This window comes from Symphalangus syndactylus, chromosome 20 (assembly GCF_028878055.3).
Source record: "Symphalangus syndactylus isolate Jambi chromosome 20, NHGRI_mSymSyn1-v2.1_pri, whole genome shotgun sequence".
Classification (NCBI taxonomy): Eukaryota; Metazoa; Chordata; class Mammalia; order Primates; family Hylobatidae; genus Symphalangus; species Symphalangus syndactylus.
This window is the reverse complement of record NC_072442.2, coordinates 44,863,085-44,888,203: the sequence shown is the minus strand read 5'-3', so window position 1 is coordinate 44,888,203 and position 25,119 is coordinate 44,863,085. Positions and strand designations below refer to the sequence as shown.

The 25,119-nt window shown below is 50.8% G+C and overlaps 1 protein-coding gene across 19 annotated transcripts; it reads right to left on the bottom strand.

Moving 5' to 3' along the window:
- Nucleotides 1–1,254: 1,254 nt before the first annotated feature.
- HROB (homologous recombination factor with OB-fold) lies at nucleotides 1,255–24,552 on the bottom strand. Of its 19 annotated transcripts, XM_063629214.1 has the most exons (11): nucleotides 24,221–24,540; nucleotides 23,600–23,785; nucleotides 20,427–20,477; nucleotides 16,337–17,527; nucleotides 14,033–14,116; nucleotides 12,055–12,195; nucleotides 10,145–10,256; nucleotides 9,871–9,956; nucleotides 9,398–9,523; nucleotides 6,871–6,979; nucleotides 1,255–1,856 (listed from the first exon to the last, which is right to left on the bottom strand). In XM_063629214.1, the coding sequence occupies exons 4-11, from the start codon at nucleotides 17,324–17,326 to the stop codon at nucleotides 1,795–1,797; spliced, it is 1,710 nt and encodes a 569-aa protein (XP_063485284.1). In that variant the 5' UTR covers nucleotides 17,327–17,527; nucleotides 20,427–20,477; nucleotides 23,600–23,785; nucleotides 24,221–24,540; the 3' UTR covers nucleotides 1,255–1,794. The 19 variants fall into 19 exon arrangements, with proteins under 19 accessions (XP_063485284.1, XP_055112226.1, XP_055112224.1 ...); XM_055256251.2 differs by lacking the exon at nucleotides 23,600–23,785 and having other exon boundaries at nucleotides 14,033–14,113; nucleotides 24,221–24,544; XM_055256249.2 differs by lacking the exon at nucleotides 23,600–23,785 and having other exon boundaries at nucleotides 24,221–24,542.
- Between the last annotated feature and the right edge of the window lie 567 nt (nucleotides 24,553–25,119).

Here is a 25,119-nt window from a genome sequence, read left to right as displayed (position 1 = left end):
GCGTGGTAGCTCACGTCTGTAATCCCGGCATTTTGGGAGGCCAAGGCGGGTGGATCACCTGAGGTCAGGAGTTCAAGCCCTGCGTGGCCAACATGGTGAAACCCTGTCTCTACAAAAAATACAAAAATTAGCCGGGCATGGTGGCAGGCACCTGTAATTCCAGCTATTTGGGAGGCTGAGGCAGGAGAATTGCTTGAACCCAGGAAGCAGAGGTTGCAGGGAGCCGAGATCACACCATTGCACTCCAGCCTGGGCGACAAGAGTGAAACTCCATGTCAAAAAAAAAAAAAAAATTAGCTGGCATGGTGGCATGTGTCTGTAATCCCCAGCTTCGGGAGGCTGAGGCAGGAGAACCTTTTTTTTTTTTTGAGACGGAGTCTCAGTCTGTCACCCAGCGCCCACGCTGGAGTACAGTGGAGTGATCTCGGCTGACTGCAACCTTTGCCTCCCGGGTTCAAGCAATTATCCTGCCTCAGCCTCCCAAGTAGCTGGAACTACAGGCACACACCACCACACTCAGCTAATTTTTGTATTAGCTTTCAGTGAGCCAAGATTGTGCCACTGCACTCCAGCCTGGGCAACAGAGCGAGACTCCGTCTCAAAAAAAAAAACAAACAAACAAACAAACCTGTGTAGATATTCTGCCCTTAGGGAGGTAGAACATAATTCCCCAATTCTTAAATGTGGGCTGCACACAGTGACTTCCTTCCTTCTGCTGGAAGGAAGGACAGAAGTTAGTACGAGCCTCTTGACCTCGTGATCTGCCCGCCTTGGGGGAACTCTCTGTACTATCTTTGCAATAAATAAATCTATAAATTTAGAAGTCTAAGGCCGGGCACGGTGGCTCACGCCTGTAATCCCAGCACTTTGGGAGGCCAAGGCAGGTGGATCATGAGGTCAAGAGATTGAGACTATCCTGGCTAACACGGTGAAACCCCGTCTCTACTAAAAAAAAATACAAAAAATTAGCCGGGCATGGTGGCAGGAGCCTGTAGTCCCAGCTACTTGGGAGGATGAGGCAGGAGAATGGCGTGAACCCAGGAGGCTGAGTTTACAGTGAGCTGAGATAGCACCACTGCACTCCAGCCTGGGTGACAGAGCGAGACTCTGTCTCAAAAAAAACAAATTTAGAAGTCTAAAAGTATATAAAAAAGAAAAAAAAAAAGAGTTGCCTGAGCCCTTTTGTGGCCACACAGCACTGGCAGAGCAGTTAGGCAGGAGCAGCAGGGGGTGGAAAGGAAAGGGAGGCAGAAGAAGCAGGAGCTGCTTTATTTCAGAACAAGGTACAATAGGCCACACCTCTGTCCTGCACCTGGGAACCCTGGGCATGGATGAGCAGAGCAACCACAGGTCTGAAGAGACAAAGCAGAGGAAGCCTGAGCGTGCTTCTCCCCTGTGTGGAGGGGCAGGCCGTCATTGCTGTGGTATGGCTCCTTTCATCTCGTCAGCTGTCCAGGGACTAGGGTATGAAGGGACAAAAAAACCAGGCCCAATGTCCTCTAAAGTTAAGCTGAGACAGGAGAGGGACACCCAAGGCGAGGGTGACAGGCCTTTCCTGTTGGCTGGAGAGCCAGTCTTAGGCCAGATTCTGGTGCCAATGGCAAAGGAAGGCCCAAAGTGAGGGCAGCGCAGAGATGAGGGGGATATCAGGGAAAACACCCAGGGTGGAAGCAACCACAGAAGCCCCCCGCTGTGTCCACTCTCCAATCATGCTGGCCTTCTTCTCCCCCTTGGATGTGACCAGACATGCCCAGAGCTGCCTGCTCATGGTGGGTGTCCTGTGTTGGGGCAGTCTCAACTACTGGTCCCACAGAAGAAGTCCTCAGGAAGCTCACTCAGGAGTCCATCCAGGTCATCTACAGAGAGGAGAATGATGGGTAGCCTTAGTGACAACATCAGGGTTCCATGTGACTCAGGTCCAAAGTTTCTGCCCTTCAGGTGGGCCTGGGCCTGGTTGTATAGCTGCTAGGCAGGTGGCTCCTCCAGACAGTAGTACCCATGCCAATGGGCCTGAGGCTGGCCTGACTTCCATCTTCCCTCTGCTCCCCTTGTACCCATACATGACAAAAGGCAGGGGCGTAATCCCTGGGCCATTCTGACGAGGAAGAGGATTCCCCTGGGCCTCACTGATTCCTCTCCTTCCATCCAGTCATAGTGCCAAACAGGAAGGCTTCAGAGGTCACCTAGTGCAACTCTCATTGGCTGAGGGAGAAAGAGGGCTGGGAAAAGCCATTAGATGTGTTCAGAGTTACACAGTTCCTTAATTGGCTTCTCATCTGACAGTGGAAAATATCACCCCCTTCCTCAAAGTGCCTGTGTAACACTACAGTTCTCAGATGTGGTACTTATGTCCGAGAACTTGGACACAGCTGACCTCAATAATCCCTAGCAATATTATTTACTAGCAGCAGCTAATACTGACTGAGTGCTTGCTCTGTGCCTCAATAAACATTCATAGGTAGGGCATCTCCAGGTAGCTCCTGTTTTATCAACCCCACTTTACCTGAAACAAACTTTTTTTTTTTTTTTTTGAGACAGAGTCTCACTCTGTCGCCCAGGCTGGAGTGCAGTGGCGTGATCTCGGCTCACTGCAAGCTCCACCTCCCAGGTTCACGCCATTCTCCTGCCTCAGCCTCCCAAGTAGCTACAACTATAGGTGCCTGCCGCCACACCCGGCTAATTTTTTGTATTTTTTAGTAGAGACGGGGTTTCACCGCGTTAGCCAGGATGGTCTCGATCTCCTAACCTCGTGATCCACCCGCCTCGGCCTCCCAAAGTGCTGGGATTACAGGCGTGAGCCACCGCGCCCGGTCCAACAAAACAAGCTTTTAAGAGGTAAAACAACTTGCCCAACGTGAGCATACTCAAGCTCCATCTACACCAGAACCACTGCTGCCAACTAGAAAACTCTTGCCTACTGGATGGGATCAGGAAACCCTGGGAGTAACTCAGACTGTCTGTAAGCTACACCCAAGAGCCTAGCTCTGCATCTGGCAAGAGCACTCAGTAAATATCACTGCTGGAAGGAAGGACAGAAGTTAGTTTGGGGAGCATTCACAATTTCATTATGGTGACTCGCACTGTACCCAGGGAGGTAGGACTGGAATTTGCTTATAACAAAAAAAGTTCCCCTGCATTAACTACACCATGACTGTCTAGAGAAACACAGTACGAAATGAAGGGGAATGGCAATCAGCATGGGCTAGGAAACTAAGAAATTAGGAATCAGGGTAAGAATCAAAAATCAGTTATTTGGGCCGGGTGCGGTGGCTCATGCCTATAATCGCAGCACTTGGGAGGCTGCGGCGGGCGGATCACAAGGTCAGGAGATCGAGACCAGCCTGGCCAACATGGTGAAACCCCATCTGTACTAAAAATACAAAAATAACCAGGTGTAGGGGCACGTGCCTGTAATCCTAGCTACTCAGGAGGCTGAGGCAGAAGAATCGCTTTTACCGGGGAGGCGGAGGTTGCAGTGATCTGAGATTGTGTCACTGCACTCCAGCCTGGGCAACAGAGCAAGACTCCGTCTCAAAAAAAAAAAAAAAAGAATCAGTATTGGTCTCCAGCAATATCCGGCCACCATTGGTAGCTTCCTGTTCGCAGGTCTGTCCCTACACTGAAGATGTGATACCAGCCCTAATTTTTTTTTTTTTTTTTTTTGAGACGGAGTTGCTCTCTTTCGCCCCGGCTGGAGTGCAGTTGTGTGATCTCGGCTCACTGCAAGCTCTGCCTCCCGGGTTCACACCATTCTCCTGCCTCAGCCTCCTGAGTAGCTGGGACTACAGGCGCCCACCACCACGCCCGGCTAATTTTTTATATTTTTAGTAGAGAGGGGGTTTCACCATGTTAGCCAAGATGGTCTCGATCTCCTGACCTCGTGATCCACCCGCCTTGGCCTCCCAAAGTGCTGGGATTAGAGGCATGAGCCACCGCGCCCGGCCCACCAGCCCTAATATTCTATAGTCAACTCTCTGTCACTACCAGCAACCTTCTGGTGATGCCTTGGCTTGTCTCACAAAGAAAGAGTGCAGGCTTCCAGGCAATGCAAGATTCCAGGATAAGGGACGTATGCTTTTTCACAAGATATAATGGCCTTTGTGGTTTATCCATTGGTATACTGTGAATTAGGTAGTGTGAGAATACCTATCCATTATTGTGGGTGGAAACCTACCCAGGTGCTGGGGCAAGAGACTGAAGGCACAAACTGTTCCAGTATAATGAAGAAAACAGAGTAAGAAAAGTTATACTAGAAATAGGACATAGAGGTGATTACATATGGATTTTTTTGTGTGTGTGAGACGAGTCTCGCTCTGTCGCCCAGGCTGGAGTGCAGTGGCGCCATCTCGGCTCACTGCAAGCTCCACCTCCCCGGTTCATGCCCTTCTTCTGCCTCAGCCTCCCGAGTAGCTGGGCTACAGGCGCCTGCCACCACACCCGGCCAATTTTTTGTGTATTTTTAGTAGAGACGGGGTTTCACCATGTTAGCCAGGATGGTCTCGATCTCCTGACCTCGTGATCCACCCACCTCGGCCTCCCAAAGTGCTGGGATTACAGGCGTGAGCCACCGCGCCCAGCTATATATGGATATTACCAATCATTAGTTTTTAGTACTAATCTCTGTATTATCAATATAACCAAGAAAAAAACCAGCCAGTACAGAGTCAGGAACTGAAGGGACACTGTGAGAAGTGAGCAGAAGACAAGAGTGAAAGTCCTCTGTCACGCCCTGATAAGGGCTGCTTGAGGACACCTTGGTCTAGCAGTAGTGCCAGTGCCTGGGAAGGCACCCGTTACTTAGCAGACTGGGAAAGGGAGTTTTCCTTTCCTTGGGGGAGATCGAGAACACTGCTCCACCAGCTGTTGTGGGAGGCCTGACATTAGCCAGGCCTGCCCGCAGTCATCTGGAGGCTTAAACGTCTCCCTGTGGTGTTGTGCTTCAGTGGTCATGCTCCTTGTCCACTTTCATGTTCCGCCTGTATACCTGGTTCTTCTTTTAAGTTCTTGGAAGATAGCAGTAGTGAATTAGTGAAAGTATTAAAGTCTTTGATCTCTCTGATAAGTGCATAGAAAAAACGCTGACACATGCTGTCCTCCCTCTCTGCTTCAGCTACCACAAAGGGAAAGGCCCCTGTCATGTGGACACGTGACTTGCTTGGCCTTATCAATCTTTTGAGATGACTCACACTCCTTACCCTGCCCCCTTGCCTTGTATACAATAAATAGCAGCGCATCCAGGCATTTGGGGCCACTACCGTACTCCACGCATTGGTGGTAGTGGCCCCTTGGGCCCAGCTGTCTTTCCTACTTTCTCTTAGTCTCGTGTCTTATTTTTCTACAATCTCTCATCTCTGCACACGAAGAGAAAACCCACAAGGCCCAGTAGGGCTGGACCCTACATCTGGCACCCAACTCTTGTCTTCTGGTCACTTCTCACGATGTCTCTTCAGCTCTTGACTCTATACTGGCTGGTTTTTTTCTCAGTTATAATCATAATACAGAGATTCGTACTAAAAACTAATGATTGGTAATATCCATATATAATCATCTCTATATCCTATTTCTAGTATAACTTTTCTTATTCTAACTATTTTCTGTATTAGACTGTATTCGACTGTATCAGTCTCTTGCCTCGGCACCTGGGTAGGTTTCTGCCCACATATAATCCTGTGAACTTTGGGGCCAGACGGGATTGAATTTTTGGAATCAAAAAGCTAAGACCAGGCTGGGCACGGTAGGTCATGCCTCTAATCCCACTACTTTGGGAGGCAGAGAGAGAAGGATCGCTTGAGCCCCAGGAGTTCAAGACCAGCCTGGGCAACATGGCAAAACTGTCTCTACAAAAAATTTAAAAATTGCTGGGCATGGCCGGGTGCGGTGGCTCACGCCTGTAATCCCAGCACTTTAGGAGGCTGAGGCAGGCAGATCATGAGGTCAGGAGATCGAGACCATCCTGGCTAACACAGTGAAACCCCGTCTCTACCAAAAATACACAAAAAATTAGCCGGGCATGGTGGCGGGCGCCTGTAGTCCCAGCTACTCAGGAGGCTGAGGCAGGAGAATGGCGTGAACCCAGGAGGCAGAACTTGCAGTGAGCCGAGATGGCGCCACTGCACTCCAGCCTGGGCGACAGAGTGAGACTCCGTCTCAAAAAAAAAAAAAAAAACTGCTGGGCATAGTGGCACATACCTGTAGTCCCAGCTACTCGGGAGGCTGAGGGGGGAGGACTACTTGAGCCTGGGACGCCGAGGCTGCAGTGAGCCATGTTCATAACACTGCACTCCAGCCTGGGCAACAGAATGAGACCCTGTCTCAAAAATAAAAATTAAAATAAAAAAAGCTAAAACTAGATCCTGAATGGTGTTAGTTTCACCTGGGTGATGCCTCCTGAGGAAGCAGCTGGCCCAACCACAAGGGGTCTGCATTTGGGCCTCTCTGGTTTGTAGCCTGGTTCTCCCAAAAACCAGTGGACGTCTGACTCCTCAGCACTCCTCTAAGCTTAGTCAGGATGGGAAATCTGCCTCTGTGGTCCGCTCGTCAGCCCACAGAGGACTCAGAGTGTGGCACAAAGACAGCGCCCGTCCATCTGGACAGGGAATGGTGATGTTTCCTCCTTGTGGCTGATGGCACATAACCTGAAAATGGGGGAAACCTGTGGATGACACTTTGTTTTACATGGCCCCATCACACTGTTAACGAGTTTGTGGCCTGCAGCCTTGTCAAACAAGACACTGTATCTGATTTCTGTAAGATTATATAAGATCCAAAGATTCATGGAAACAGGAACAAGATATAGCCAGGAAGATTCTGGTTCAGCTATTCAACAGGAAATAGAACCTCTCTTGCTCCCAGACGGGCTGACTGCCTTACCTGCTTCTGGGAGTTCTTCCTCAGGGGACGCCTCTGCCGCTAGGTTCTGTGCTGTTCTGAAGCCTTCCTCAGGCTTTGCAGCCACATCATGCTGGAAGCTCCCTGAATCCTGGGGACAGAGGATCTGGTTACCAATGCCTGTGTCCCTGAAATCCCTTCAGATGGCACCACCTCTACCCAGACAACCTCAAAGGAACAGTGTGGGGCTCAGGAAAGAAACATGATGGGGCCAGGTGTGGTGGCTCACACCTGTAATCCCAGCACTTTGGGAGGCCGAGGTGGGTGGATCATTTGAGGTCAGGAGTTCAAGACCAGCCTGGCCAACATGGTGAAACCACATCTCTACTAAAAATACAAAAACAGAGCCGGGCATGGTGGCACACGCCTGTAATCCTAGCTACTTGGGAGGCTGAGGCATGAGAATCGCTTGAACCCAGGAGGCAGAGGTTGCAGTGAGCCAGTATCATGCCACTGCACTCCAGCCTGGGTGACAGACTGAGACCCTCTCTCAAAAAAAAAAAAAAAAAAAAAAAAAAAACAAACATGATGGAAGAGTATGGCAGGGGCCAGCCACCCAGGCCCATGCTGAAGGGAGGGAGCTGAAACACCAAACACCCAAAGCAGCAGATAATAAACAAAACAAAAACTAGGCCGGGCACGCCTAGTTCACGCCTGTAATCCCAACACTTTGGGAGGCCGAGGCAGGCAGATCACAAGGTCAGGAGTTCAAGACCAGCCTGACCAACATGGTGAAATCCCATCTCTACTAAAAATACAAAAATTAGCCAGCTGTGGTGGCACACACCTGTAATCCCAGCTACTCAGGAGGCTGAGGCAGGAGACTCACTTGAACCCGGGAGGTGAAGTTGCAGTGAGCTGAGAAAATGCCACTGCACTCCAGCCTGGGTGACAGAGTGAGACTCCATCTCAAAAAAATAAATAAAAATAAATACTGATAATTAAATGGTTAACCATGGTTAGCCCTAGGAAATAGGAGTGGGGAAGGGTAGGATCCATTTTTTGCTTATTCTGTACTATTTTGATTTATTTCAATAAGTATAGATAATTTGAAATTTAAAAGAAAAATAGGCTGAGCACGGTGTCTCATGCCTATAATTCCAGCACTTTGGGAGGCCAAGGCAGGCCGATCACCTGAGGTCAGGAGTTCGGGACCAGCCTGGCCAATATGGCAAAACTCTGTCTCTACTAAAAAATACAAAAAAATTGCCGGGCGCGGTGGCTCACGCCTGTAATCCCAGCACTTTGGGAGGCCGAGGCGGGCGGATCACGAGGTCAGGAGATCGAGACCATCCTGGCTAACACGGTGAAACCCCGTCTCTACTAAAAATACAAAAAATTGGCCGGGCGAGGTGGCAGGCGCCTGTAGTCCCAGCTACAAGGGAGGCTGAGGCAGGAGAATGGCGTGAACCCCGGGGGACGGAGCCTGCAGTGAGCCGAGATCGCGCCACTGCACTCCAGCCTGGGTGAAAGAGCGAGACTCCGTCTCAAAAAAAAAAAAAAAAAAAAAAATTTAGCTGGGCATGGTCCCAGCTGTTCGGGAGGCTGAGGTGGAAGAATCACTTGAATCTGGAAGGCAGAGGTTGCAGTGAGCCGAGGTCACGCCACTGCACTCTGGCCTGGGTGACAGAGCAAAACTCTGTCTCAAAAAAAAAAAAAAAAAAAAAAAAAAAAAGAAAAGAAAAGAAAGAAAAAGAAAGGGTTTAGAAGTGGGGTGATTTTGAGAGAACGTGGAGGGGCTAAGGGGAAAGATGAGGAAAATGGAAGTGGAAAGTTGGAGCTTAGATGAAAACCTCTGTCTAAGGTGACTAGAGGTCATCAAGTCAAACGTACTATAGATGAAGCTGTTGCAAGGGAGGCGACAGGACTTGCCCAAGGTCACAGTACACGTTTTCAGTACACAAGATCCCAGGAAGGTGGTGGGGGCAGGGCATGTCAAGTCCAGGATCTGCACTCTCACCCTGGAGTGGATCTGCCTGGAAGCCCATGCTTACCTCCCATAAATGCCAAATGCTCGTCTCGGTTCCTAAAGAGGATGTCCCCACCAGTGTTCTGTGCAGCTTCCCCCTAATTTAGCAGAGGCAGACGCCAAGAGGGAAGACACAGAGCAGGTGCTGGCTCACCTGACAGGCCATTTGTAGCTCACTGTTCTCCACACTGCCACCTGTAGCAGATCTGACCCTCGGTCATTTACTGCCACCACCCCCTGGTGGGCCCTTCACTTGGTTAGTTCTCAAGTGACTCCTATCCTCTCAGATGTTCAAGCCTGCCATCAGATGCTCAGGGATCACCAAGAAGCCAGCTGCTCCTCTAGGTACTGTTACTGAGCCATCTGCCAGGCGGCTGGATGAGGGATAGGAGATGGTCCTGTCCCCAAAGATACCTTTTCACCTCAGAGCACCTGCCCTCTTCAGACCTCTGCTCCCCAGGGTGGAAGAGGGGAAGAAATCAGAAGATCCAGGCAGAAGGAGGGCCTTACCAGTCCCCCGTTCCATCCTGCTCCTCTTACCTTGGGGAAGGGCTGAGATGGCTTGAGGAAGCTCCCATCCCCAGAATCCGGGCTGTAAATATGGACCAGGTTGTTGGGTGTCACGTTGAGGTAGTGATTTCGAAGTGAAGGAGAAAACACTCCAATCTGGAATCAAGGAAAGGGAAGGTCAGTGTCCTGATGGAGCACTGGGAACTGCCAGATGGCCACCTGGCTCCCACCTGCCTTTCACTTGGTGTCCTCTGCCTAGCCTTGGTCCCAGAAGAGAACCATTTGCCACAATCTTCCCTTAACACAACCCTCCATCCCTATCCACCCTGAAGAATGAGGGCCAGCTCAAGGGCCGCAGGCCTTCCCTCAGCTCAAGCCAGGGCCTAGCAATGGTTCAGCCACTCCATGCCTGGTGTTGTAGAGGAAGGCAGCCAGACAGGTAAGGAGACAGACACTGAGGGCTCTATCCGGGGGGCAGTGGTGTGGAGAGCTGCTCCCCATACCTGCTTCAGCAGCAGCACTGAGCCAGGCTTCAGCTCATTCTGGCGCGTCTCCAGCAGCAACCTGTGCACCGTCCCCTGCATCTCTCCTGCAAATACCACATGGCCCATCAGTCTCAGGGTCAAGGGCAGCACAGCGACTGGTATGGGCCCTGGCTGGGAAGTGGGCTGCTCACTGCCTCAGTTTTCCTGTCTGCAAAGGGAGAGGGTGATTCCACCTCATTTCCTGGCCTCAGTGGAGCCCACTCATCAGACAACCTAGGACCTAATTCCTTACCCGTGGGGTCCTTGAAAACCACACTGGCGTCCATTGTGCTCCGAGTCAGGGACTTGATCATCACCGCCATGTTGGGGACCTTGTTCCTAGGAAGCTGCTTCAGGGCTGCCTGCTTACAAGGAGAGGCATATGCTGAGCCTTCCACGGCCCACCTGTGACTTCCCAGGTCTCCAAGTGTGCCAGGGCAACCGGGAGTATGAGGGGTCAGTGTATAGTTACAGTGATGATCTTCCTTGTGGAGGACAAGGAGGTATCCCATCTCTCTCTGGCAGACCTAGAGCTGGGAGGTCCTTCATTTCTCTCCCCTGCCTCTTTTCTTTTTTATTTGTTTTTGTTTTTTGTTTTTTTTTTTGAGATGGAGTTTCGCTCCCAGGCTGGAGTGCAGTGGCACAATCTGGGCTCATTGCAACCTCCGCCTTCTGGTTTCAAGCGATTCTCCTGCCTCAGGCTCCCGAGTAGCTGAGATTACAGGCATCCGCCACCATGCCCGGCTAATTTTTGTATTTTTAGCAGAGACGGGGTTTCACCATGTTGGCCAGGCTTGTCTTGAACTCCTGACCTCGTGATCCACCCGCCTCGGCCTCCCAAAGTGCTGGGATTACAGGCATGAGCCACCGCGCCCGGCCTATTTTTTTATTTTTGAGATGGAGTCTCGCTCTGTCGCCTAGGCTGGAGTACCATGGCACGACCTTGGCTCATTGCAACCTCCGCCTCTGGGTTCAAGCAATTCTCCAGCCTCGGCTTCCCGAGTAGCTGGAATTACAGGCGTGTGCCACCAAGCCTGGCTAATTTTTGTATTTTCAGTAGAGATGGGGTTTCACCATGTTGGCCAGGTTGGTCTCGAACTCCTGACCTCAAGTGATCCGCCCGCCTCAACCTCCCAAAGTGCTGGGATTACAGGCGTGACCCACCCCGCCTGACCTGTTTGGTTTTTGTTTTTTTTCTTGAGACAGAGTTTCACTCTTATTGCCCAGGCTAGAGTGCAATGGCACATCTTGGCTCACTGCAACCTCTGCCTTCCAGGTTCAAGCAATTCTCCTGTCTCAGCCTCCTGAGTAGCTAGAATTACAGGCATGTGCCAACATGCCCGGCTAATTTTGTATTTTTAGTAGAGACAGGGTTTCTCCAGGTTGGTCAGGCTGGTCTTGAACTTGCGACCTCAGGTGATCCGCCCGCCTTGACCTCTCAAGATTGTAAGTGTGAGCCACCACGCCCAGCCTTGGGTTTTTTTTAAAGGAGACAAGTTCTCGCTCTATTGCCCCAGCTGGAGTGCAGTGGCACGATCATAGTTCACTGTAGCCTCAACCTCCTAAGATCAAGTGATCCTCTGGCCTCAGCCTCCCTAGTAGCTGGGACTATAAGGCATGTGCCACCACATCCAGCTAATTTTTTTTTTCGTATTTTTTTGTAGAGACAGAGCCTTGCTTTGTTGCCCAGGCTGGTCTCGAACTCCTGACCTTTGTGATCCTTCCACCTCAGCCTCCCAAAATGCTGGGATTACAGGTGTAAGCCACTGTGTCCAGCACTTTCTTTTGTTTATATGTGTTTACACAGTGTTCCATCATAGCAGTCACAGGCAGGGATATGTTGGCACATGTACTGGCATGTCTCTGCACACAACCCTTAACCGCTAGGGAGCTTTGAGGGAGGCAGTGTGCTCACCCCAGCCCATCCAGGGCCTGGAAGTGCAGAGGCATGCCATAACCCACTCTCTCCTTCCACCTGGGCACAATCCTATGGATGACAGTGAAAAGTTAGGTAAGTGGAAGATACAACCAAAGGGGCTTCGTGCTGCTGCTTGTATAGGGTACGAGGGAGCAAGCAGCCCCTTCCTAAGGTGGAGTAGGGCAGTAGGTCAGAGAGGGAGAAAAATGGTCTTTCCTTTGGGTCTCAGCACCCAGAATCCTTACCTTGCGCAGCACCATGACAATGCTGTAGGTACAGAGGAAGCAGCTAGGGTCTCTCTCATCCAGGCCTAGCGCAGATTTCATTGTCAGCCAGGGCCCTCGCCCAAAATCCTCCTCCACAGATGCCTGGGAACTAGCAACAATCTGGTACCACAGAGCAGAGGGGGAGCCTGTATGAATAGGTCTACCTTGCTACAGACTGTTGATTGAAACAGGGTGGAAGGGTGAGAGAGGAAAGGCAAATCCCCTCGCAAAAACTGTAGTACAATGGCCACAGTCTCTCCTCTCATTTATCTCCAAGGCCAGAAAATGGCATGTGAAATCTTTTTTTTTTCTTTTTCTTTTTTTTCTGATTGCTTTGGCATTTGAAGCATGTGAAAATCTTGTTGCATATCACAGGTTTCATTCAGCAGATACTCTCTTTTTTTTCTTTTTAAAATCAGGTCCTGTCTGCAGGACTAGGTATGAAAAACAAATTTTTAATAAAATCAGCTCCTGGGCTAGATGCAGTGGCTCACACCTGTTACCCCAGCATTTTGGGAGGCCGAGGCGGGTAGATCACCTGAAGACAAGAGTTCGAGACCAGCCTGGCCAACACGGTGAAACCTCGTCTCTACTAAAAATACAAAAATTGGCCAGGCACAGTGGCTCACACCTGTTACCCCAGCACTTTGGGAGGCCTGGGCAATAAGAGTGAAACTCTGTCTCAAGAAAAAAAACAAAAACCAAACAGGTCAGGCAGGGTGGGTCACGCCTGTAATCCCAGCACTTTGGGAGGCTGAGGCGGGCGGATCACTTGAGGTCAGGAGTTCGAGACCAACCTGGCCAACATGGTGAAACCCCATCTCTACTGAAAATACAAAAATTAGCCAGGCTTGGTGGCACACGCCTATAATTCCAGCTACTCGGGAAGCCGAGGCTGGAGAATCGCTGATCATGAGGTCAGAAGATGGAGACCATCCTGGCTAACATGGTGAAACCCTGTCTCTACTAAAAATACAAAAATTAGCCAGGCATGATGGCACATGCCTGTAGTCCCAGCTACTCGGGAGGCTGAGGCAGGAGAATAGCCTGAACCCAGGAGGTGGAGGTTGCAGTGAGCCAAGATCACGCCACTGCACTCTAGCCTGGGCAACACAGCGAGAATCCGTCTCAAAAATAAAGTAAAATAAAATAAAATAGAATAAAATAGAATAGAATAGAATAGAATAAAATAAAATAAAATCAGCTCCTGACTTTAACTGCATTGAAGCAGAAGGCTATCCGCGCTTATTTTTTGTAACAGACTCAAAAAGTCTTAGGGGTAGGGATACACCGCGTATATTTATAGGCTTCCAGAGTGGCTTAGCCATTTTAAAACCAGTCATATTCTATTTGGGATGCTTCTAGCTTTAACAATTAACCTTCTTACATTAATACATGCTTTGAATCCAGAAAGTATTTGCTGCTTTGGATCTGAAATGGACTGGCGGATCTGCGGAGCTACAGCAGAGAAAAAATACTGGGGAGAATTAAAAGCAAAACTGGGTTTGAGGGCAGAGCAGGTCAACCAGAACCCCAAGGAGTAGGGAAGCAGGGTCTCACCCACGAAAGGGAACCCAGCAAAGGCAAGAGAAGGCAGATCCTTCCCAGCTCGGTTCTCAGAAACCTGAGAGGAAGGGCTCCTGAGACACAATCTCATAATACTTATCACAGTCTCCTCCCCTGGGGGAAGCTGGAGCTAGCTGGGCCTTTATTTCTTAGATAGGAAAGAAGTCTGGACCCATGGCATCAGATAATACCTACCTGGCACCAGGACAGGCCTTGCTTAATGCCAATAAAATTGCTGCCTCCCCCAACTACCTGCCTGAAATGCCTTTTAGTGTGTGACACCAGCAAGCGGGCCTAGCAGCATCGGCTCTTGATTCTTAACTCCTGAAACACACGGGGATGCCCCTCACTCTCAAATCACACCCAGAAAGTTAATATTTGCATAAGTTACCTCTGTCTGGAATTTAGCCAGAGCACCATGGGTCGGAGTTTGGGGCGTGGAAACCATGATGTCCTCCAGACTTCTCCCACTCTGCTAACAGGGGAGGGAAGGAGAAGGTGAGAGCAAGCTCAGCAGCTGTTATTTACAAGTACAGCTTATTGTCTGGGTTACATAACGGGTTCAGGAAATGATCAGGGACAATTAACACATATTACATCTCTCCTAACAAAGTCTCAGGAGCCTCTTTGGCAGCTCAAAAAAGATACTTTGGGGATTGGTTTGAAAATGTGAGGAAGCCGGAGCTAGCCCAGGTGCAAAAACCAGGGCTGCCTGGAGGTGGCATGACACAAATAGAGAGGCCTGCCGCGCACGGCGGCTCATGCCTGTAATCCCAGCACTTTGGGAGGCGGAGGCGGGTGGATCACCTGAGATCAGGAGTTCGAGACCAGCCTGGCCAGCATGGAGAAACCCCATCTCTACCAAAAATACAAAAATTAGCCAGGCGTGGTGGCGCATGCCTGTAATGCCAGCTACTTGGGAGGCTGAGGCAGGAGAATTGCTTGAAGCCAGGAGGCGGAGGTTGCAGTGAGCCAAGATTGTGCCACTGCACTCCAGCCTGGACAAGAGAGCAAGACTCTGTCTCAAAAAAAAAAAAAAAAAAAAAAGAAAGAAAGAAAGAAAAATTGAGAGGCCTGTGATGAGCAAAGGGGCAGCTTTCTCCAAGTCCTAACCCTTTCCTCCAGGGAGATCCAGCCCAGGAGGAACATAGACGGCCTCTTTGGATATCTGCTAACGTGCTAGGGGAGAGCAAGTAACAGGCAGAAATTGTTTCAAACACCCTTAAAATGGGAGGAAGAGGGCACACCTATCACAACCAGTCCAGATCCTCAGAGTCCAATTATCTGGGATCTGATCCAAGACTAGTTAAATCCAACTCTCACCAGGGCTGTCTCCTTTTCAGCCCCAGCTTCCCCACACCTGCCACAATGAACTGTTCTGTGGATCTGAGAGCACCTGGCTCTTCTGCCTCTGTGCCCTTACACACGCTCTTCCCTGCTTTCCCACTGCTGGAACATCCACAGAGCACAGCGCCCACCCCGCCACACACCTGTTAACCTCCTACTCATCCATCCAAAGCCCACTCGGCAAGCCTAAGGTACAGCCAGTGTCTTCCCAGCACCCAGGGAATGACCCCTATTCACACTGTGTGCTTTGTGCATGTTTGTTTGCATCTGTTTCTTCCATTTCACTGTACGCTCTTTAGGACAGGAACTATTTCTTTTAATCTCTGTATTCTCAGTTCCAAGCAAATTGTCCAACACATAAGTCCTTAACAAATGCACATGAATGACTTCCTGCCCTAGTGCACACCTGTAGTCTCAGCTATTTGGGAGGCTAAGGCGGGAGAATGGCTTGAGCCCAGTTCAGGACCAGCCTGAGCAACATAGCCAATCTCTAATTCTTTTTTTTTTTTTTTTTTTTTTTTTTTTTTTTTTTGAGACAGAGTCTCGCTCTGTCGCCCAGGCTGGAGTGCAGTGGCGCAATCTTGGCTCACTGCAAGCTCTGCCTCCCGGGTTCACGCCATTCTCCTGCCTCAGCCTCTCGGAGTAGCTGGGACTACAGGCGCCCGCCACCACGCCCGGCTAATTTTTTGTATTTTTTAGTAGAGACGGGGTTTCATCGTGGTCTCGATCTCCTGACCTCGTGATCCACCCGCCTCGGCCTCCCAAAGTGCTGGGATTACAAGCGTGAGCCACTGCGCCTGGCCTAATTCTTAAAAAAAGGAAAAGTGGGTCGGGCGTGGTGGCTCACGCCTGTAATCCCAGCACTTTGGGAGGCTGAGGCGGGCGGATCACTTGAGGTCAGGAGTTCGAGACCAGCCTGGCCAATATGGTGAAACTCTGTCTCTACCAAAAATACAAAAATTAGCTAGGCATGGTGGCGGGGGCCTGTAGTCCCAGCTACTCAAGAGGCTGAGGCAGGAGAATCGCTTAAACCCGGTCGGCAGAGGTTTCAGTGAGCTGAGATTGTGCCGCTGCACTCCAGCCTGGATGTTGAAGCAAGACTCCATCTCAAAAAAAAAAAAGAGAAGAAAAAAGAAAATTATGACGTCCTCAGAGCCTTAAGCACTTCTTTCACAGTGGATTTTCTAGCATTCAATTCTTCCCTTTTATTTCTCCTGCAGCTTTGAAAAGCCTCTCTGCACTTCCTTCCTTCCTTCGCTGCAGGAGGGAAGATATGCTAGGGCTGGACAGTGCTGGAACTCTGCTTCTCTCCCTTGCCCCCCAAATCCTAGAAAGCAAGCTCACTCACCTGGTGAGGCAGGATTCCAGCTGGGCCGGGGAAACGGCGAGTTTTGGCTCGGGTGGAGGGGTGGGTAGGCTGCTGGGGTGTCCGGCTGGCAGCAGTGACCAGCTGCACCAGGTGGTTGGTGACTATGGGTGTCTGCAGAGCTCCCTGGGGACCCAGGGAGGAATGGGGACCTTTTGGGGTACCAACAGGAGACCCAATGGAAGACACTGGAGCTTGGGGTTGTAAGGGTATCCGAGGAAATAATCCAGAGCTAGTACTTGAGGGAGTAGAACAGCTTGAGTTGGGAGTTCGAGGTCTGGGTAAATGAACTTTGCCACTTAACCAGGAACTTGGAGACTGGAATGGCTGACAAGGGAAACAATTTTGAGGGCTGCTCTGAATGGTCCCTCTAGCAGCTTGGAGAGGCTGAAGTGCTTGAACAGGGGAGCGTTGTGGACAGACTTCCCAGTGGGATTGCTGAGTGGGAACTGTTAAGGCAGTTGGAACAGGAAGGTGACCCGCAGCACCAGGTCTCAAGGGGGGTCGTGGAGTCCTACATTGGATGACAGGATCTAGAGACTCATCCTGGGCTGACATGATACCTGCTTTGTGGGTGGCAGGCACAGGCCCCTTCTGGCAAGATCCACTCAGATCAACTACCCGGGCCTTTTTAGCCAACACTGAACCCTCCCGCTGCTGGGCAGGCAGGATTGGTGTGGCCTCACTGCTGACTCCACATTCCAGCTCCATGCCAGGCTCCTCCAACTCCATGCTTGCCAGGACTTTATCAAATTCGTCTTGTTCAGGCCCCTCAAAGCCACCAACTTGCTGCTGTTGGCTCTCAAAGGTGAGTAGGGGGTGTAGGGCTGAGGATTGAGGTCTTGCTGGCTCTCTGAGCCCTTCTGTCACTGTCACTCTTCTCTGCTGATTGCCAATCCAGCTGCTGGAAGTAGAGACAGGCCTTAGGGGAGCTGTTCCTATGCATGATGGACAGCTGTCGGCACGGGGCATGCTGGAGGTAGGGAGGCAGAGGTCCAGGTCTGGCAGGCCCAAAGCCTCTGAGGGAGCAGTAGGGTGTAACAGCAGCAGCCTGGAGGACTGTGCCTGCACAGTCTCCTGTGCCCTAGAAGAGACAGGTCTCAGGCGCCCAGCATTCACAGGCAGTGAGCCAGCAAACTGGTTCTCTGCATCCTCCACAGCAGACAAGAAATCCTACAAGGAAGCAGAGATGGTAGATCTTGGCACCTGGAAATCAAGAACCCCTCTGCTTTTACTGTTCAGTCACTTGGCATGTATGTTTGTGTGTAGATACTTGAAAGGAACCAAAGCATGAGGGTCAGGCACAGTGGCTCATGCCTGTAATCCCAGCACTTTGGGAGGCCAAAGTAGGAGGATCACTTGAGGTCAGGAGTTCGAGTGCCTGGCCAACATGGCGAAACCCTGTCTCTACTAAAAATAAAAAAATTAGCTGGGCATGGGGGTGCACACCTGTAATTCCAGCTACTCAGGAGGCTGAGGCAGGAGAATCACTTAAACCTGAGAGGCAGAGGTTGGCAGTGAGCCAAGATGGTGCCACTGTACTCCAGCCTGGGTGACAGAGTGAGACTGTCTCAAAAAAAAAAAAAAAAAGAAAGAAAAAGAAACCAAAGCATGAAAGGCAATGGTGGTGTCTCTGTCTCTTACCACCTCTGACCTCACCCATGGGCCTACACAAGGCTCTATCAAAAACACTCCAATCTAAGCCTAAGTCTTCAGGTAACCTCTTTCTTCAGTCTTCATGGGTGGGGAGAGGGGCAGTTAGAGGAGGACAGCAGGAAAAGCAAATGTTCCACGGCACCAAGAAGTCAGACAAATCACCCTAGGTCACACAACAACCATCTCAAGGAGACCACTTTCTGGTGTCTGGCCTGTTATCTAAACAGGGATCTATCCAGCTGGTCATGCTGCCTGTCCTTAGCTCACTCCTCATCCCCAATACACACTCGTGTGCTCTCTTTCTCTCTCTCTCTCTCACACACACACACACACACACACACACACACACTACACAGAGATAGCTACCCTTCAGTAAGCCAGAGAAGCCTTGGAGCCAGCAAAAAAAGGCAGAAGTTAAATATAGCTTTTCAGGCAAGTTAAATAAAGTATGGATTCCAGTTGGGAAGCAAGGTGAGATTGACACCTTCAAGAGCAACAGACCTGTTCTGAGGGTGGTTTTGAGTCAGAACTGCTGATTTAACTGACAGGAGGGTCCCCGCCACCCCCACCCTCTGCTGCCGCACTGGATTGTCTGGGCCAGAGAAAGGCTTTTTCCTGCTTTGTGTATTATTAAGTGAGTCCCATACTCAGGCAGGACCACCACAGGACTCAACAATAATAATAATGACCAGAACTATAGCAGTAATAAAATCCTGATGACTCTGGAGGTTGATGATCTTTTTTCTCCCAAAGAGCTCACTCTCAGACATGACATCATCTGCTTTAGGAAGGGGGAAGGGACTGATCTGCCATTTTCAGGGAACAGAAACTTCAGCTGTCAGATTCCTTTACTCTAATTCCATTACTCGCCTAGCAGTCCCATCACCACCTTGTAAGACCCAAGAGGGTCATTTTAACAGTCACTTTTTCAGCCTGTAATCACACATCTCCAAAGACAAAGACAAGGACACATCTCCTTGACAAAACTGGCAGTTGTGAATTATTTGTAAAAACAAAAATCAGGCCGGGCGCAGTGGCTCACGCCTGTAATCTCAGCACTTTGGGAGGCCGAGGCGGGGGGATCACGAGGTCAAGAGATCGAGACCATCCTGGCTGACATGGTGAAACCCCATCTCTACTAAAAATACAAAAAATTAGCCGGGCGCGGTGGCGGGCGCCTGTAATCCCAGCTACTCGGGAGGCTGAGGCAGGAGAATGGCGTGAACCCGGGAGGCGGAGCTTGCAGTGAGCCGAGATTGTGCCACTGCACTCCAGCCTGGGCGACAGAGCGAAACTCCGTCTCAAAAAAAAAAAAAAAATCAGGATGGGCCCGCTGGCTCACACTTGTAATCCCAGCACTTTGGGAGGCCGAGGCAGAAGGATCACTTGAGCCCAGGAATTTGAGACCAGCCTGGGCAACTGAGTAAGACGCTGTCTCTACAAAAAAACGAAAAATTAGCTGGGCATGGTGGCACACACCTGTAGGCCCAGCTACTGAGGAGGCTGAGATGGGAGGATCACTTATGCCTGGGAGGTTGAGGTTGCAGTGAGCCGTGATTGTGCCACTGCACTCCAGCCTGAGTGACGGAAAGAGATCCTGTCTCCAAAAAAAGAAAGAAGTTCACACACTGGGGGCTGCCAGAGGCAGGGAGGTGGAGAGCATCAGAAGAATAGCTAATGCATGCTGGGCTTATTACCTAGGTGATGGGATGATCTGTGCAGCAAACCACCATGGCACATGTTTACCTATGTAACAAACCTGCACATGTACCCCTGAACTTAAAATAAATGTTGAAGAAAAGAAAAAAAAGAAATATCCCTGGCTGGGCCATTCCCAGAAATTGATTTAATTGATGTGTGGTAGGGCCTAGACAAGGGTAATTCTAACGTGCAAGCTTTGGATCTAGTCTCACCCCTCATCTTGTGATTAGAGACAGGGAAGGGAAGAACATCTGAGGCAGAAGAGCATCCCTCATATTGTAGAAGAGAAAACAGAGGACCAGAGAATAAAGTAACTTGCCCTGATTCACATAGCCAATTGCTGACCCCTGGTCTCCTGCCATCCAGTAACTATGCTATCTATCTCTTACATGGTTCTGGCTCTACAAACACAGCCCTTCCCACCACAAGTATGTTATCACAGAGGTGAATTAAATCAGCTAGATGACACAGCTTCCAGGAAAGAGCCTTTATAATTTAAAGGTATGACAATTAGGCAATTCATCTCTCTGGTTTTTTGTTTCTAAGACAGTTAAGTAGGTTGTTTACATTTCTCATCACTTCTCAGCACCTCACAGGCAAAAACATACACGTCAACTAAAAGGAGGCTGGTGCAGGCTAATCCAAAATGTTCTGAACCTGAGTGTTTACATTTTAAGACCTTGTCTGCCACCTCTGATCATCAACACTTCCCTACCTCATCTTCAAACTCCTCTTCCACAGCAAACAGCTGCTGCAAACTGCACGCCTGAAAAGAAAACAAACCAACTGGGGTTGAGAAATGCCATTTGCAAGCACATTCTGTCCTCACTCTGCTTCTTCTCAGCACTAACAATACCATCAGGTATATTGTTTTTTGTTTGTTTTTGCTACGGCTGGGAAAGGACTGAGGAATGAGAAGAAATGGGATTTCGTTAAAGACTTAAACGATCTAGGGCCGGGCGTGGTGGCTCATGACTGTAATCCCAGCACTTTGGGAGGCCGAGGCAGGTGGATCTCCTGAGGTCAGGAGTTCGAGACTAACCTGGCCAACATGGAGAAACCTCGTCTCTACTAAAAATACAAAAGTTAGCTGGGCATGGTGGCTCATGCCTGTAATCCCAGCTACTCGGGAGGCTGAGGCAGGAGAATCGCTTGAACCCAGGAGGCAGAGGTTGCACTCCGGCCTGGGCGACAGAGTGAGAGTCTGTATCAAAACAAAACAAAACAAAACAAAAAAAAAGACCTAAGTGTTCTAAAAAACTTACTTAGCTGTGTGTAGCAGCTCATTCCTGCAGTCCCAGCTTCTTGGGAGGCTGAGGTGGGTGGATCCCTAGAGCCCAAGAGTTTGAGGCTAGGCTGGGCAAGATAGTGAGACCCGCCTCTTAGAAAAAGATTAAAACGGCCGGGCGCGGTGGCTCACGCTTGTAATCCCAGCACTTTGGGAGGCCAAGGCGGGCGGATCACGAGGTCAGGAGATCGAGACCACGGTGAAACTCCGTCTCTACTAAAAATACAAAAAATTAGCCGGGCGTGGTGGCGGCGCCTGTAGTCCCAGCTACTCGGAGAGGCTGAGGCGGGAGAATGGCGTGAACCTGGGAGGCGGAGCTTGCAGTGAGCCGAGATTGCGCCACTGCACTCCAGCCTGGGCAACAGAGCGAGACTCCGTCTCGAAAAAAAAAGATTAAAACACTTTCTGCCAGGCATAGTGGCTCATGCCTATAATCCCTACACTTTGGGAGGCCAAGGCTGGTGAATCACCTGAGGTCAGGAGTTCAAGACCAGCCTGACCAACATGGTGAAACCCCATCTCTACTAAAAATACAAAATTAGGTCGGGCGTGGTGGCTCACGCCTGTAATCTCAGAACTTTGGGAGGCTGAGGTGGGGCCGGATCACAAGGTCAGGCGTTCGAGACCAGCCTGGCCAACATATTGAAACCCTATCTCTACTAAAAATACAAAAAATTAGTTGGGCGTGGTGGTGGGCACCTGTAATCCCAGCTACTCAGGAGGCTGAGGCAGGAGAATCGCTTGAACCCAGGAGGCGGAGGTTGCAGTGAGCCGAGATCGTGCCATTGCACTCCAGCCTGGGCAACAGGGCAAGACTCTGTCTTAAAAAAAAAAAAAAAAAAAAAAAAAAAAGGCCGGGCGCGGTGGCTCACGCTTGTAATCCCAGCACTTTGGGAGGCCAAGGCGGGTGGATCACGAGGTCAGGAGATCGAGACCACGGTGAAACCCCGTCTCTACTAAAAATACAAAAAATTAGCCGGGCGCGGTGGCGGGCGCCTGTAGTCCCAGCTACTCGGAGAGGCTGAGGCAGGAGAATGGCGTGAACCCGGAAGGTGGAGCTTGCAGTGAGCCGAGATCGTGCCACTGCACTCCAGCCTGGGCAACAGAGCGAGACTCTGTCTCAAAAAAAAAAAAAAAAAAAAATTAGCTGGGCCTAGTGGAGCATGCCTGTGATCCCAGCTACTTGGGAGGCTGAGGCAGGAGAATTGCTTGAACCTGGGAGGTAGAAGTTGCAGTGAGCCAAGATTGTGCCACTGAACTCCAGCCTGGGCGACAGAGCAAGGCTCTGTCTTAAAAAAAAAAAAAAGAAAGATTAAAAAACTTTCTTGTAACATAATCCACTCAGAACCATCTGCACTAATCCTGGAAGGGAAGAAAGGGGGCCAAGGGAAGGCTGCCTAGGGGAGCAAGGGCAGTTCTCCAGGACTGTGCACATGGGCGTAAACATTTTGTTTTTGTCTTTTGTTTTGAGACAGGGTCTTGCCCTATTGCCCAGGCTGGAGTGCAGTGGTGAGATCATAGCTCACTGCAGCCTCAATCTCCTAGGCTCAAGTGAGCCTCCCACCTCAACCTCCTGAGTAACTGGGACTACAGGTGTGCACCACCATGCTTAGCTAATTTATTTCCTTTTTTTTTTTTCCTTTCTGGACGGAGTCTTGCTCTGTTGCCCAGGCTGAAGTCCAGCGGCACGATCTTGGCTCACTGCAACCTCCACCTTCCGGGTTCAGGCAATTCTCCTGCTTTAGCCTCCCAAGTAGCTGGGATTACAGGCCAAGCCACAACGCCTGGCTATTTTTTTTGTATTTTTAGTTAAGACAGGGTTTCACCATGTTAGCCAGGCTGGTCTTGAACTCCTGACCTTGTGATCTGCCCGCCTCAGTCTCCCAAAGTGCTGGGATTACAGGCGTGAGCCACTGCGCCCAGCCTAATTTTTAAATTTTTGTAGATACGGGACCTCACTACATTGCCCAGGCTAGTCTTGAACTCCTGGGCTCAAGTGATCCTTCCACTGTGGTCTCCAAAGTGCTGGGATTATAGGTGTCAGCCACAGGCCAGGCATGGTGGCTCACTCCTGTAATCCCAGCACTTTGAGAGGCCAAGGCGGGTGGACCACCTGAGGCCAGGAGTTCAAGAACGGCCTGGCCAACAAAGTGAAACCCCATCTCTACTAAAAATAGAAATAAATTAGCTGGGGTGGTGGTGCCCGCCTGTCATCCCAGCTTGTTGGGAGTCTAAAGCAGAATTGCTTGAACCTGGGAAGTGGAGGTTGCAGTGAGCGGAGATCGCACCACTGCACTTCAGCCTGGGCCACAGAGTGAGACCCGAGGCAGGAGAATTGCTTGAACCTGGGAGATGGAGGTTGCAGTGAGCGGAGATCGCACTTCAGCCTGGGCCACAGAGTGAGACTCTGTCTCAAGAAAACAAACAAACAAACAAAAACAGGTGTCAGCCACGGCCCCTGGCTTGGGCCTAAGGATTTTGCAATATCCCAAAGGTTTCGCCTGACCAATCTTATGTCAAACATAAGAGAAACTACCATAAATCCAAACACGTCCGCACAGTGGCATTGTTTCTGCAAATGAAGCCGGTAGTTTCCCTACCTAATCCAAGGCCCAAAAACTAGGGTCCCAGGAAAGTAGGAAGCCCCAGTCCACGGTTCCTTCTTTCTAGCCAGCGGGGCTGCTGTAGCCAGCTCCAAATGAGTGTCAAACTCAGAGCAGAGGTGGTGCCTAACCCCAGATGCCAGAGCCGCAGGAGCTACAGCTGGCGATACAGTTCCCAAGACTCTAAGGGTCAGAGTGAAAGGGGTGGGCGGGAGGCGGCGGTTACAGTGAGACGAGATCGCGCCACCGCACTCCAGCCTGGGCGACAGAACGAGACTTCGTCCAAAAAAAAAAAAAGTGGAAAGGGTGGGGCGGGGAGGGGAAAGGGATGGACCCAAGCGGTAGTGACGTCTGAGCGCACTGGAAAGGGGGGTTTCCCAGGAGGGTAGGAAGGCAAAAGGGGGGAAACTGAGGCCCGGGAGAGGAGAATGCTTTCTCAGGGTCTCCGGCGCGTCCATGACAAGCCCTGACGAGAGCCCAGGTCTCCCGACTCCGCCGAACCCCCACCCAGACCCCGGTCCTGCAGCTTGCGCGGGCGAGGGGCTGGAACCCCACGAGCAGTTCCGGAGGCCGGGGGGCCCTGCGGCCCGCCAGGCCCCAAGCTGGGCGCGGCATTACCATAGAGACGGCGGGTGGGCCTCGGCGGGGAGGTTGGCCCGGCTCCCCGAGTCCGGGGAGTCGCCGGGGCCTCGGACACGACCCAGGTGGAAGTCTCGGACTCCGAGGGACAGTGCTCCCGGGGTGGGGTCAGAGGGATGAGTCTCTGCGATGTAGGAAAAGTCGCCGGGAGACTGGGGGCAGGCGCCTCAGGCCGCATTCGAAGACGCCGCCACTCGGGCGTCTCCGCCTTCTTAAAGGGGCGGGCATATTTCTTTCCCCCCGACGCAAAGGTACTTCTCGCTCTAGTCTTCCGCTCTGGTCTTAAAAGGAAACGGATGGGCTCTCGGTCGCCCCCAAGCGGCTCCTCGTCCCAGTCGGCTGGTTCAGCCCTGGTTCAGGTGAGTTCAAGCATCTCGGCCCCACGATGCCTAATCCTGCCCCCGCTCCTTTCTTTTACTTTTTTTTTTGTTTGTTTGTTTTTTTAAGCCGAATCTCGCTCTGTCGCCCAGGCTGGAGTGCAGTGGCGCGATCGCAGCTTACTGCAAGCTCTGCCTCTTGGGTTCAAGTGATTCTCCTGCTTCAGACTCCCGAGTAGCTGGGATTACAGGCGCCCGCCACCACGCCCAGCTAACTTTTGTATTTTTAGTAAAGACGGGGTTTCACCATGTTGGCCAAGCTGGTCTCGAACTCCTGACTTCAAATGATCCACCCGCCGCGGCCTCCCAAAGTGCTGGGATTACAGGCTTGAGCCACCGCACCCGGCCTGTTCTTTCTTTCTGACATACAAATGGGATCCTATTTTTCCACTGAAAAGTTCTTCAATCCTTCCCTAGTGACTGGAGAATGACATATAAAATCCCCAGAACCTGCAGCGCTCTGGCCTCTGCCTCCCTGCTTTATCTGGTCTTCCAACCAAT

Excerpts from the sequence above, each read along its gene's own strand:
- HROB (XM_055256249.2), bottom strand. Across the intron at positions 17,528-20,426 it reads AAGAGGAGTTTGAAGATGAG|GATTTCTTGTCTGCTGTGGA; the intron begins GTAGGGAAGTGT and ends GCTTCCTTGTAG. Across the intron at positions 14,117-16,336 it reads CTGGAATCCTGCCTCACCAG|CAGAGTGGGAGAAGTCTGGA; the intron begins GTGAGTGAGCTT and ends CTCCCCTGTTAG.